Genomic DNA, 13,745 nt, shown 5'->3' with positions numbered 1-13,745 from the left:
CACATCTATAACATCTGGCTCACATCTACCATCTATAACTTCTAACTCCTCTTTAATCATTACTTCAGCTGGGATTCAAGGCCTCCACCTGTCCTCCTAACAGATGTATAACATTTTTACACATGTTTACAGCACATTTATAAACATACATAAAGCTCCTGAGGACTCTGAAACACTGCTTACAAAAGAGACGACTGCAAACGTGTAGCTGGCTTCTGAAACATTCATTCCTTATGACATCTTGTGTATATAATGGGATGATGTCTGTGTGAATATATTCTGCTCTGTTGAGTAAGCTCATCCTCAGCCCTCTCTCTCTCTCTCTCTCTCTCTCTCTCTCGCTCTCACTCTCTCGCTCTCACTCTCTCACTCTCTCCCTCTCTCTCTCGCTCTCTCCCTCTCTCTCTCTCTCTCTCTCGCTTTCTCTCGCTCTCTCTTCCTCTCGCTTTCTCTCTCTCCCTCTCCCTCTCTATCTCTCTCTCTCTCTCCCTCTCCTTCTCTATCTCTCTCTCCCTCTCTATCTCTCTCTCTCTCTCCCTCTCCCTCTCTCGCTCTCTCCCTCTCTCTCTCTCTCTCTCTCGCTTTCTCTCGCTCTCTCTTCCTCTCGCTTTCTCTCTCTCCCTCTCCCCTCTATCTCTCTCTCTCTCTCTCTCTCTCTCTCTCCCTCTCCCCTCTCCCTCTCTATCTCTCTCTCCCTCTCCCTCTCCCTCTCTATCTCTCTCCAGCTCCTAACACCTCTGTGTTAATCAGCTTGTACACTAAAGACCAGCCCTTGGTTTATCCCCCAGACAGATCATCACAGTACATAGCCACCGTAACTCTTGGTTTATCCCCCAGACAGATCATCACAGTACATAGCCACCGTAACTCTTGGTTTATCCCCCAGACAGATCATCACAGTACATAGCCACCGTAACTCTTGGTTTATCCCCCAGACAGATCATCACAGTACATAGCCACTGTAACTCTTGGTTTATCCCCCAGACAGATCATCACAGTAGATAGCCACCGTAACTCTTGGTTTATCCCCCAGACAGATCATCACAGTACATAGCCACCGTAACTCTTGGTTTATCCCCCAGACAGATCATCACAGTACATAGCCACCGTAACTCTTGGTTTATCCCCCAGACAGATCATCACAGTACATAGCCACCGTAACTCTTGGTTTATCCCCCAGACAGATCATCACAGTACATAGCCACCGTAACTCATTTCTGAGTTATCTTAGGCAGAACAGTTTGAAGGGATGTGTTAATCATTGGTTTGACAGCTGAAGAGATGTCTATTCAGTCAACACACAGATTTTCTCTGTGTAACTCAGTCAACACACAGATGTTCTCTGTGTAGTTCAGTCAGTCAACACACAGATGTTCTCTGTGTAATTCAGTCAGTCAACACACAGATGTTCTCTGTGTAATTCAGTCAGTCAACACACAGATCTTCTCTGTGTAATTCAGTCAGTCAACACACAGATGTTCTCTGTGTAATTCAGTCAGTCAACACACAGATCTTCTCTGTGTAATTCAGTCAGTCAACACACAGATGTTCTCTGTGTAATTCAGTCAGTCAACACACAGATCTTCTCTGTGTAATTCAGTCAGTCAACACACAGATGTTCTCTGTGTAATTCAGTCAGTCAACACACAGATGTTCTCTGTGTAATTCAGTCAGTCAACACACAGATGTTCTCTGTGTAATTCAGTCAGTCAACACACAGATTTTCTCTGTGTAACTCAGTCAACACACAGATTTTCTCTGTGTAACTCAGTCAACACACAGATTTTCTCTGTGTAACTCAGTCAACACACAGATTTTCTCTGTGTAACTCAGTCAACACATAGATTTTCTCTGTGTAATTCAGTCAACACACAGATTTTCTCTGTGTAACTCAGTCAACACACAGATTTTCTCTGTGTAACTCAGTCAACACACAGATTTTCTCTGTGTAACTCAGTCAACACAGATTTTCTCTGTGTAACTCAGTCAACACATAGATTTTCTCTGTGTAACTCAGTCAACACACAGATGTTCTCTGTGTAACTCAGTCAACACACAGATTTTCTCTGTGTAACTCAGTCAACACACAGATCATCTCTGTGTAACTCACACAGATCTTCTCTGTGTAACTCAGTCAACACACAGATCATCTCTGTGTAACTCACGCAGATCTTCTCTGTGTAACTCAGTCAACACACAGATCATCTCTGTGTAACTCAGTCAGTCAACACACAGATCTTCTCTGTGTAACTCAGTCAACACACAGATCATCTCCGTGTAACTCACACAGATCTTCTTGACTTAATATGCCTGTATCTCGTTACAGAAGTCCCATCTCCAGACCAGTGCTATGTAACTTGACAACCACACAGGGCCTCAGACACACACAGATACATAACACAGATAAATTAAACAATTCAATTGAAGGTAAAGTGGACACTCACATCCCCCCCTACGTCAGTATTTGGCTATAAGACAGACAGTTAGTTAGTCCAGCGTTTTTTCTTAGTTTCCCGAACCATCGTCTCGTTGTAATGGGAAGGAACTTGCCTGACATGCGTGCAAAATCTTTTGTGTTAAATCCGTCTTCTTCTCTCCTTTCTCTCAATGCTGACATCTCTCTTTTCCCTCCAACTCTCTCTCCTCTCTTCGTCCGACGCGGCTCTACAGATGGACGACAAAGGCTGGAACGGACAAAAGACGGCTTTTAACGAAACTACGACCAACAGTGAGTATCCTGCCCTTCATTCCCTCTCTCCCTCCTTCTTGCAGGTGGTTTAGCCTCAGTGATGGCCCTCTGTTTAATCTCAGTGACTGGACAATGGGGGAGTGACTGTCAGCTCAATGTGCAGTGTGTCTGTGTGGGGAGCCTGCAAATACAGCTCTATTCACCCAGGGCTTATAGACCTGCCTGGTGAGGAACTGCCTCTCCCTGGGGGCCTGCCTGGTGAGGAGCTGCCTCTCCCTGGAGGCCTGCCTGGTGAGGAACTGCCTCTCCCTGGAGGCCTGCCTGGTGAGGAACTGCCTCTCCCTGGAGGCCTGCCTGGTGAGGAGCTGCCTCTCCCTGGAGGCCTGCCTGGTGAGGAGCTGCCTCTCCCTGGAGGCCTGCCTGGTGATAAGCTGCCTCTCCCTGGAGGCCTGCCTGGTGAGGAACTACCTCTCCCTGGAGGCCTGCCTGGTGAGGAGCTGCCTCTCCCTGGAGGCCTGCCTGGTGAGGAGCTGCCTCTTCCTGGGGGCCTGCCTGGTGAGGAGCTGCCTCTCCCTGGAGGCCTGCCTGGTGATAAGCTGCTTCTCCCTGGAGGCCTGCCTGGTGAGGAGCTGCCTCTCCCTGGGGGCCTGCCTGGTGAGGACCTGCCTCTCCCTGGGGGCCTGCCTGGTGAGGAGCTGCCTCTCCCTGGGGGCCTGCCTGGTGAGGAACTGCCTCTCCCTGGGAAGTCCCCCTTCCACCCACAGCCTTCCTCTGCATAGATATACCCCCTCACTCACGACTAAGAGACACACACATTTAAATCCTCACACACACAGGCTCTGGGCAGTAGGACGACTAGCTGTCGTTACTCCTGACTAATGGAGGCTCTGGGCAGTAGGACGACTCAAACTAGCTGTCGTTACTCCTGACTAATGGAGGCTCTGGGCAGTAGGACGACTAGCTGTCGTTACTCCTGACTAATGGAGGCTCTGGGCAGTAGGACGACTAGCTGTCGTTACTCCTGACTAATGGAGGCTCTGGGCAGTAGGATGACTTCCTGTTGTTACTCCTGACGAATGGAGGCTCTGGGCAGTAGGACGACTCAAACTAGCTGTCGTTACTCCTGACTAATGGAGGCTCTGGGCAGTAGGACGACTAGCTGTCGTTACTCCTGACTAATGGAGGCTCTGGGCAGTAGGACACTAGCTGTTGTTACTCCTGACTAATGGAGGCTCTGGGCAGTAGGACGACTAGCTGTCGTTACCCCTGACTAATGGAGTCTTTGGGCAGTAGGACGACTCAAACTAGCTGTCGTTACTCCTGACTAATGGAGGCTCTGGGCAGTAGGACGACTCAAACTAGCTGTCGTTACTCCTGACTAATGGAGGCTCTGGGCAGTAGGACGACTAGCTGTCGTTACTCCTGACTAATGGAGGCTCTGGGCAGTAGGACGACTAGCTGTCGTTACTCCTGACTAATGGAGGCTCTGGGCAGTAGGACGACTAGCTGTCGTTACTCCTGACTAATAGAGGCTCTGGGCAGTAGGACGACGAGCTGTCGTTACTCCTGACGAATGGAGGCTCTGGGCAGTAGGACGACTAGCTGTCGTTACCCCTGACTAATGGAGGCTTTGGGCAGTAGGACGACTCAAACTAGCTGTCGTTACTCCTGACTAATGGAGGCTCTGGGCAGTAGGACGACTCAAACTAGCTGTCGTTACTCCTGACTAATGGAGGCTCTGGGCAGTAGGACGACTAGCTGTCGTTACTCCTGACTAATGGAGGCTCTGGGCAGTAGGACGACTCAAACTAGCTGTCGTTACTCCTGACGAATGGAGGCTTTGGGCAGTAGGACGACTAGCTGTCGTTACCCCTGACTAATGGAGGCTTTGGGCAGTAGGACGACTCAAACTAGCTGTCGTTACTCCTGACTAATGGAGGCTCTGGGCAGTAGGACGACTCAAACTAGCTGTCGTTACTCCTGACTAATGGAGGCTTTGGGCAGTAGGACGACTAGCTGTTGTTACTCCTGACTAATGGAGGCTTTGGGCAGTAGGACGACTAGCTGTTGTTACTCCTGACTAATGGAGGCTCTGGGCAGTAGGACGACTCAAACTAGCTGTCGTTACTCCTGACTAATGGAGGCTTTGGGCAGTAGGACGACTAGCTGTTGTTACTCCTGACTAATGGAGGCTTTGGGCAGTAGGATGACTAGCTGTTGTTACTCTGACTAATGGAGGCTCTGGGCAGTAGGACGACTAGCTGTCGTTACTCCTGACTAATAGAGGCTCTGGGCAGTAGGACGACTAGCTGTCGTTACTCCTGACTAATAGAGGCTCTGGGCAGTAGGCTCTGTCGTTACTCCTGACTAATGGAGGCTCTGGGCAGTAGGACGACTAGCTGTCGTTACTCCTGACGAATGCAGGCTCTGGGCAGTAGGACGACTAGCTGTCGTTACTCCTGACTAATGGAGGCTTTGGGCAGTAGGACGACTAGCTGTCGTTACTCCTGACTAATGGAGGCTCTGGGCAGTAGGACGACTCAAACTAGCTGTCGTTACTCCTGACTAATGGAGGCTCTGGGCAGTAGGACGACTCAAACTAGCTGTCGTTACTCCTGACTAATGGAGGCTTTGGGCAGTGGACGACTAGCTGTTGTTACTCCTGACTAATGGAGGCTCTGGGCAGTAGGACGACTAGCTGTCGTGAGGAGCTCCCTCCCCGGGAGGCCTGCCTGGTGAGGAGCTACTCCTGACTAATGGAGGCTCTGGGCAGTAGGACGACTCAAACTAGCTGTCGTTACTCCTGACTAATGGAGGCTTTGGGCAGTAGGACGACTAGCTGTTGTTACTCCTGACTAATGGAGGCTTTGGGCAGTAGGACGACTCAAACTAGCTGTTGTTACTCCTGACTAATGGAGGCTCTGGGCAGTAGGACGACTAGCTGTCGTTACTCCTGACTAATGGAGGCTTTGGGCAGTAGGACGACTCAAACTAGCTGTCGTTACTCCTGACTAATGGAGGCTTTGGGCAGTAGGACGACTAGCTGTTGTTACTCCTGACTAATGGAGGCTTTGGGCAGTAGGACGACTCAAACTAGCTGTTGTTACTCCTGACTAATGGAGGCTCTGGGCAGTAGGACAACTAGCTGTCGTTACTCCTGACTAATGGAGGCTCTGGGCAGTAGGACGACTAGCTGTCGTTACTCCTGACTAATGGAGGCTCTGGGCAGTAGGACGACTAGCTGTCGTTACTCCTGACTAATGGAGGCTCTGGGCAGTAGGACGACTAGCTGTCGTTACTCCTGACTAATGGAGGCTCTGGGCAGTAGGACGACTCAAACTAGCTGTCGTTACTCCTGACTAATGGAGGCTTTGGGCAGTAGGACGACTAGCTGTTGTTACTCCTGACTAATGGAGGCTTTGGGCAGTAGGACGACTCAAACTAGCTGTTGTTACTCCTGACTAATGGAGGCTCTGGGCAGTAGGACAACTAGCTGTCGTTACTCCTGACTAATGGAGGCTCTGGGCAGTAGGACGACTAGCTGTCGTTACTCCTGACTAATGGAGGCTCTGGGCAGTAGGACGACTAGCTGTCGTTACTCCTGACTAATGGAGGCTTTGGGCAGTAGGACGACTAGCTGTCGTTACTCCTGACTAATGGAGGCTCTGGGCAAGGATGACTAGACTCCTGACTAATGGAGGCTCTGGGCAGTAGGACGACTGCTGTCGTTACTCCTGACTAATGGAGGCTCTGGGCAGTAGGACGACTAGCTGTCGTTACTCCTGACTAATGGAGGCTCTGGGCAGTAGGACGACTAGCTGTCGTTACTCCTGACTAATGGAGGCTCTGGGCAGTAGGACGACTAGCTGTCGTTACTCCTGACTAATGGAGGCTCTGGGCAGTAGGACGACTCAAACTAGCTGTCGTTACTCCTGACTAATGGAGGCTCTGGGCAGTAGGACGACTAGCTGTCGTTACTCCTGACGAATGGAGGCTCTGGGCAGTAGGACGACTAGCTGTCGTTACCCCTGACTAATGGAGTCTTTGGGCAGTAGGACGACTCAAACTAGCTGTCGTTACTCCTGACTAATGGAGGCTTTGGGCAGTAGGACGACTAGCTGTTGTTACTCCTGACTAATGGAGGCTTTGGGCAGTAGGATGACTAGCTGTTGTTACTCCTGACTAATGGAGGCTCTGGGCAGTAGGACGACTAGCTGTCGTTACTCCTGACTAATGGAGGCTCTGGGCAGTAGGACGACTAGCTGTTGTTACTCCTGACTAATGGAGGCTCTGGGCAGTAGGACGACTAGCTGTCGTTACTCCTGACTAATGGAGGCTCTGGGCAGTAGGACGACTCAAACTAGCTGTCGTTACTCCTGACTAATGGAGGCTCTGGGCAGTAGGACGACTCAAACTAGCTGTCGTTACTCCTGACTAATGGAGGCTTTGGGCAGTAGGACGACTAGCTGTCGTTACTCCTGACTAATGGAGGCTCTGGGCAGTAGGACGACTCAAACTAGCTGTCGTTACTCCTGACTAATGGAGGCTTTGGGCAGTAGGACGACTAGCTGTTGTTACTCCTGACTAATGGAGGCTTTGGGCAGTAGGACGACTCAAACTAGCTGTCGTTACTCCTGACTAATGGAGGCTCTGGGCAGTAGGACGACTAGCTGTCGTTACTCCTGACTAATGGAGGCTCTGGGCAGTAGGACGACTAGCTGTCGTTACTCCTGACTAATGGAGGCTCTGGGCAGTAGGACGACTAGCTGTCGTTACTCCTGACTAATGGAGGCTCTGGGCAGTAGGACGACTAGCTGTCGTTACTCCTGACTAATGGAGGCTCTGGGCAGTAGGACGACTAGCTGTCGTTACTCCTGACTAATGGAGGCTCTGGGCAGTAGGACGACTAGCTGTCGTTACTCCTGACTAATGGAGGCTCTGGGCAGTAGGACGACTAGCTGTTGTTACTCCTGACTAATGGAGGCTCTGGGCAGTAGGACGACTAGCTGTCGTTACTCCTGACTAATGGAGGCTCTGGGCAGTAGGACGACTCAAACTAGCTGTCGTTACTCCTGACTAATGGAGGCTCTGGGCAGTAGGACGACTCAAACTAGCTGTCGTTACTCCTGACTAATGGAGGCTTTGGGCAGTAGGACGACTAGCTGTTGTTACTCCTGACTAATGGAGGCTTTGGGCAGTAGGACGACTCAAACTAGCTGTCGTTACTCGTGACTAATGGAGGCTCTGGGCAGTAGGACGACTAGCTGTCGTTACTCCTGACTAATGGAGGCTCTGGGCAGTAGGACGACTAGCTGTCGTTACTCCTGACTAATGGAGGCTCTGGGCAGTAGGACGACTCAAACTACAGGACAATTAGTCTGTAAGAGGAATGTTGTTTTCTTTCAACAAAGGAATGTAACACAGTATTACATTGCAAGTTTACTTATTGTTAATATCAATCAAATGGGCTTTATAAAGCCCTTTTTACGTCCGCTGATGTCACAAAGTGCTGTACAGAAACCCAGCCTAAAACCCCAAACAGCAAGCAATGCAGGGTTGCTAGGAAAATCCTCCCTACGAAGGCAGGAACCTAGAGAGGAACCAGGCTCTGAGGGGGGGCCAGTCCTCTTCTTGCTGTGCCTTGGTGGAGATTATAAGAGTACATGGCCAGGTTGAATAATACATGATATAATATTATGTAACATAGCATTATATAATATTATATAATATAACAATATGTAATATAATTTAACAATATGTACTATAATACAATAATATGTAATATAATATAATAATATCTAATATAATATAATAATGTGCAATATAATATAACATTATATAATATAATATAATAATATATGTATTATAATATAGTAATATGTAATATAATATATCATTCTGTAATATAATATAACATTATATAATATAGCAATATGTAATATAATAAAACAATATGTAATATAATATATCATTCTGTAATATAATATAACAATATGTACTATAATCTAACATTATATAATATATCATTCCGTAATATAATATAACATTATATAATATATCATAATGTAATATAATATAACAATATGTACTATAATATAACATTATGTAACGTAACATTATATTATATAATATATCATTCTGTAATGGAATATAATATTATGTAATATAACATTTTGTAATATAATATTACATTATATAATATAACATTGTAATATAATATTATTGTAACGGCGTTCTTCGTTTGTCGAAAGAGAGTCGGACCGAAATGCAGCGTGGTGGTTACTCATGTCTTTAATGAATGAATCGCGGTACATGAAATAACTGATACAAAATACAAAACAACAAAACGGAACGTGAAACCTAATTACAGCCTATCTGGTGAAACTACACAGAGACAGGAACAATCACCCACGAAATACACACTGAAACCCAGGCTACCTAAATACGGTTCCCTATCAGAGACAACGAGAATCACCTGACTCTGATTGAGAACCGCCTCAGGCAGCCAAGCCTATACTAGACACACCCCTAATCAACCACAATCCCAATGCCTACAAAAACCCCAATAAGACAATACAATAACCCCATGTCACACCCTGGCCTGAACAAATAATTAACGAAAACACAAAATACTAAGACCAAGGCGTGACAATTATGCAATATAACATTTTGTAATATAATATTACATTATATAATATAACATTGTAATATAACATTATATAATATAACATTGTAATATAATATAACATTTTGTAATATAATATTACATTATATAATATAACATTGTAATATAACATTATGTAATATAACATTGTAATATAATATAACATTTTGTAATATAATATTACATTATATAATATAACATTGTAATATAACATTATGTAATTTTCTATAACATTTTGTAATATAACGTAATGTAATATAACTTAGATGACTTGTTGCATTCCAACACCAGAGATTTTCATAACAGAAAAAAAAGTCCAGCAGAACAGTTATCATGTTTCCATCCACAGTTAGTAAAGTCATACCGAATAAATAAATAAAAAATGACGACAGCTGTGATGGAAACAGGATGTTTCGGTACAGTTTTATACAAGGTCGACAGATCCATTTTTTTTTCAGTCGACATGGTGGGATCTTTTCTGTGTTGGTAAAATGTATTATGCGAGAAATGGTGTTGTGGAAACGCCTTCATGCGGAAATATAGAGTTTAATAAACCATCAAGTAAAGTGATGACATGTTGTGTGGTCTCCCCACTTTAACTGGGGAAAAACCATTCAGTGTATGAGGCTACAGATGAAATGTATGATGATGATCTACTAGCCGTGTCTGAATCCTGGTTTAGGAAGGCCACCAAAAACTCTGAAATTTCCATCCCCAATTACAACATTTTCCCGTCAAGACAGAACTGCAAAAGGGGGCGGAATTGCAATCTATCCAGGTCTGTGCCCAAACAGTTTGAGCTTCTACTTTCAAAGATCCATCTCTCAAGAAATTAGTCCCTCACTCTTGCCGCTTGTTATAGACCCCCCCTCAGCTCCCAGCTGTGCCCTGGACAGCATGCCCCTTTCAATTAAAAAAAAATAAGAACAGATATTGCCCTTGGTTCACTTCAGACTTGACTGCCCTTGACCAGCACAGAAACATCCTGTGGTGTACAGCACTAGCTTCAAATAGTCCCCGCGATATGCAACTGTACAGGGAAGTCAGGAACCAATACACGCAGTCAGTTAGGAAATTTGCATCCTGTAGCACTAATTCCAAAATGTTTTGGGACAGTGTAAAGTCCATGGAGAAGAAGAGCACCTCCTCCCAGCTGCCCACTGCACTGAGGATAGGAAACACTGTCACCACCGATAAATCCACAATAATCGAAAATGTCATTAAGCATTTCTCTACGGCTGGCTATGCTTTCCACCTGGCAACCCCTACCCCGGCCAACATCTCAGCACCCCAACATCTCAGCACTCAGCCGGACCTCTGGCAGTCTCTATGGGGGTGCCACAGGGTTCAATTCTCGGGCCGACTCTCTTCTCTGTATACATCAATGATGTCGCTCTTGCTGCTGGTGGTTCTCTGATGCCATACAACACTCCTTCCATGGCCTCCAACTGCTCTTAAACGCTATAGTAAAACGAAATGCATGCCAATGCGTGTCATTGGTGCTGAAGGAGTTGAACCACTACGTGTCATTGGTGCTGAAGGAGTTGAACTGCTACGTGTCATTGGTGCTGAAGGAGTTGAACTGCTGCGTGTCATTGGTGCTGAAGGAGTTGAACTGCGTGTCATTGGTGCTGAAGGAGTTGAACTGCTACGTGTCATTGGTGCTGAAGGAGTTGAACTGCTGCGTGTCATTGGTGCTGAAGGAGTTGAACTGCTACGTGTCATTGGTGCTGAAGGAGTTGAACTGCTACGTGTCATTGGTGCTGAAGGAGTTGAACTGCTGCGTGTCATTGGTGCTGAAGGAGTTGAACCGCTACGTGTCATTGGTGCTGAAGGAGTTGAACTGCTACGTGTCATTGGTGCTGAAGGAGTTGAACTGCTGCGTGTCATTGGTGCTGAAGGAGTTGAACCACTACGTGTCATTGGTGCTGAAGGAGTTGAACTGCTACGTGTCATTGGTGCTGAAGGAGTTGAACTGCTGCGTGTCATTGGTGCTGAAGGAGTTGAACTGCTACGTGTCATTGGTGCTGAAGGAGTTGAACTGCTGCGTGTCATTGGTGCTGAAGGAGTTGAACTGCTACGTGTCATTGGTGCTGAAGGAGTTGAACTGCTGCGTGTCATTGGTGCTGAAGGAGTTGAACTGCTGCGTGTCATTGGTGCTGAAGGAGTTGAACTGCTAAGTGTCATTGGTGCTGAAGGAGTTGAACTGCTACGTGTCATTGGTGCTGAAGGAGTTACTGCTGCGTGTCATTGGTGCTGAAGGAGTTGAACTGCTACGTGTCATTGGTGCTGAAGGAGTTGAACCGCGACGTGTCATTGGTGCTGAAGGAGTTGAACTGCTGCGTGTCATTGGTGCTGAAGGAGTTGAACTGCTGCGTGTCATTGGTGCTGAAGGAGTTGAACTGCTAAGTGTCATTGGTGCTGAAGGAGTTGAACTGCTACGTGTCATTGGTGCTGAAGGAGTTGAACTGCTGCGTGTCATTGGTGCTGAAGGAGTTGAACTGCTACGTGTCATTGGTGCTGAAGGAGTTGAACCGCGACGTGTCATTGGTGCTGAAGGAGTTGAACTGCTGCGTGTCATTGGTGCTGAAGGAGTTGAACTGCTGCGTGTCATTGGTGCTGAAGGAGTTGAACTGCTAAGTGTCATTGGTGCTGAAGGAGTTGAACTGCTGCGTGTCATTGGTGCTGAAGGAGTTGAACTGCTAAGTGTCATTGGTGCTGAAGGGGTTGAACTGCTGCGTGTCATTGGTGCTGAAGGAGTTGAACTGCTGCGTGTCATTGGTGCTGAAGGAGTTGAACTGCTACGTGTCATTGGTGCTGAAGGAGTTGAACTGCTAAGTGTCATTGGTGCTGAAGGAGTTGAACCGCTGCGTGTCATTGGTGCTGAAGGAGTTGAACTGCTGCGTGTCATTGGTGCTGAAGGAGTTGAACTGCTAAGTGTCATTGGTGCTGAAGGAGTTGAACCGCTGCGTGTCATTGGTGCTGAAGGAGTTGAACTGCTGCGTGTCATTGGTGCTGAAGGAGTTGAACTGCTGCGTGTCATTGGTGCTGAAGGAGTTGAACTGCTACGTGTCATTGGTGCTGAAGGAGTTGAACCACTACGTGTCATTGGTGCTGAAGGAGTTGAACTGCTGCGTGTCATTGGTGCTGAAGGAGTTGAACTGCTGCGTGTCATTGGTGCTGAAGGAGTTGAACCGCTACGTGTCATTGGTGCTGAAGGAGTTGAACTGCTGCGTGTCATTGGTGCTGAAGGAGTTGAACTGCTACGTGTCATTGGTGCTGAAGGAGTTGAACTGCTGCGTGTCATTGGTGCTGAAGGAGTTGAACTGCTAAGTGTCATTGGTGCTGAAGGAGTTGAACTGCTGCGTGTCATTGGTGCTGAAGGAGTTGAACTGCTGCGTGTCATTGGTGCTGAAGGAGTTGAACTGCTACGTGTCATTGGTGCTGAAGGAGTTGAACTGCTACGTGTCATTGGTGCTGAAGGAGTTGAACTGCTACGTGTCATTGGTGCTGAAGGAGTTGAACTGCTACGTGTCATTGGTGCTGAAGGAGTTGAACTGCTGCGTGTCATTGGTGCTGAAGGAGTTGAACTGCTACGTGTCATTGGTGCTGAAGGAGTTGAACTGCTGCGTGTCATTGGTGCTGAAGGAGTTGAACTGCTGCGTGTCATTGGTGCTGAAGGAGTTGAACTGCTACGTGTCATTGGTGCTGAAGGAGTTGAACTGCTACGTGTCATTGGTGCTGAAGGAGTTGAACTGCTGCGTGTCATTGGTGCTGAAGGAGTTGAACTGCTACGTGTCATTGGTGCTGAAGGAGTTGAACCGCGACGTGTCATTGGTGCTGAAGGAGTTGAACTGCTGCGTGTCATTGGTGCTGAAGGAGTTGAACTGCTGCGTGTCATTGGTGCTGAAGGAGTTGAACTGCTAAGTGTCATTGGTGCTGAAGGAGTTGAACTGCTACGTGTCATTGGTGCTGAAGGAGTTGAACTGCTGCGTGTCATTGGTGCTGAAGGAGTTGAACTGCTACGTGTCATTGGTGCTGAAGGAGTTGAACCGCGACGTGTCATTGGTGCTGAAGGAGTTGAACTGCTGCGTGTCATTGGTGCTGAAGGAGTTGAACTGCTGCGTGTCATTGGTGCTGAAGGAGTTGAACTGCTAAGTGTCATTGGTGCTGAAGGAGTTGAACTGCTGCGTGTCATTGGTGCTGAAGGAGTTGAACTGCTAAGTGTCATTGGTGCTGAAGGGGTTGAACTGCTGCGTGTCATTGGTGCTGAAGGAGTTGAACTGCTGCGTGTCATTGGTGCTGAAGGAGTTGAACTGCTACGTGTCATTGGTGCTGAAGGAGTTGAACTGCTAAGTGTCATTGGTGCTGAAGGAGTTGAACCGCTGCGTG

General features: G+C 47.3%; 1 protein-coding gene across 1 annotated transcript in view; it reads left to right on the top strand.

Annotated features, from left to right (window-relative positions):
- stau2 (staufen double-stranded RNA binding protein 2) overlaps window positions 1-13,745 on the top strand; it is a 346,269-nt gene that overhangs the window by 163,245 nt on the left and 169,279 nt on the right. Inside the window, exon 11 of the mRNA XM_052484058.1 lies at window positions 2,671-2,728. Coding sequence (XP_052340018.1) covers window positions 2,671-2,728 — 58 coding nt within the window. The remainder of the gene's footprint in view (window positions 1-2,670; window positions 2,729-13,745) is intronic.

The sequence above is a fragment of the Oncorhynchus keta genome, chromosome 28 (genome assembly GCF_023373465.1).
Source record: "Oncorhynchus keta strain PuntledgeMale-10-30-2019 chromosome 28, Oket_V2, whole genome shotgun sequence".
NCBI classification, from domain to species: Eukaryota; Metazoa; Chordata; class Actinopteri; order Salmoniformes; family Salmonidae; genus Oncorhynchus; species Oncorhynchus keta.
The sequence above is the reverse complement of the archived record's forward strand: the minus strand, read 5'-3'. Positions and strand labels throughout refer to the sequence as shown.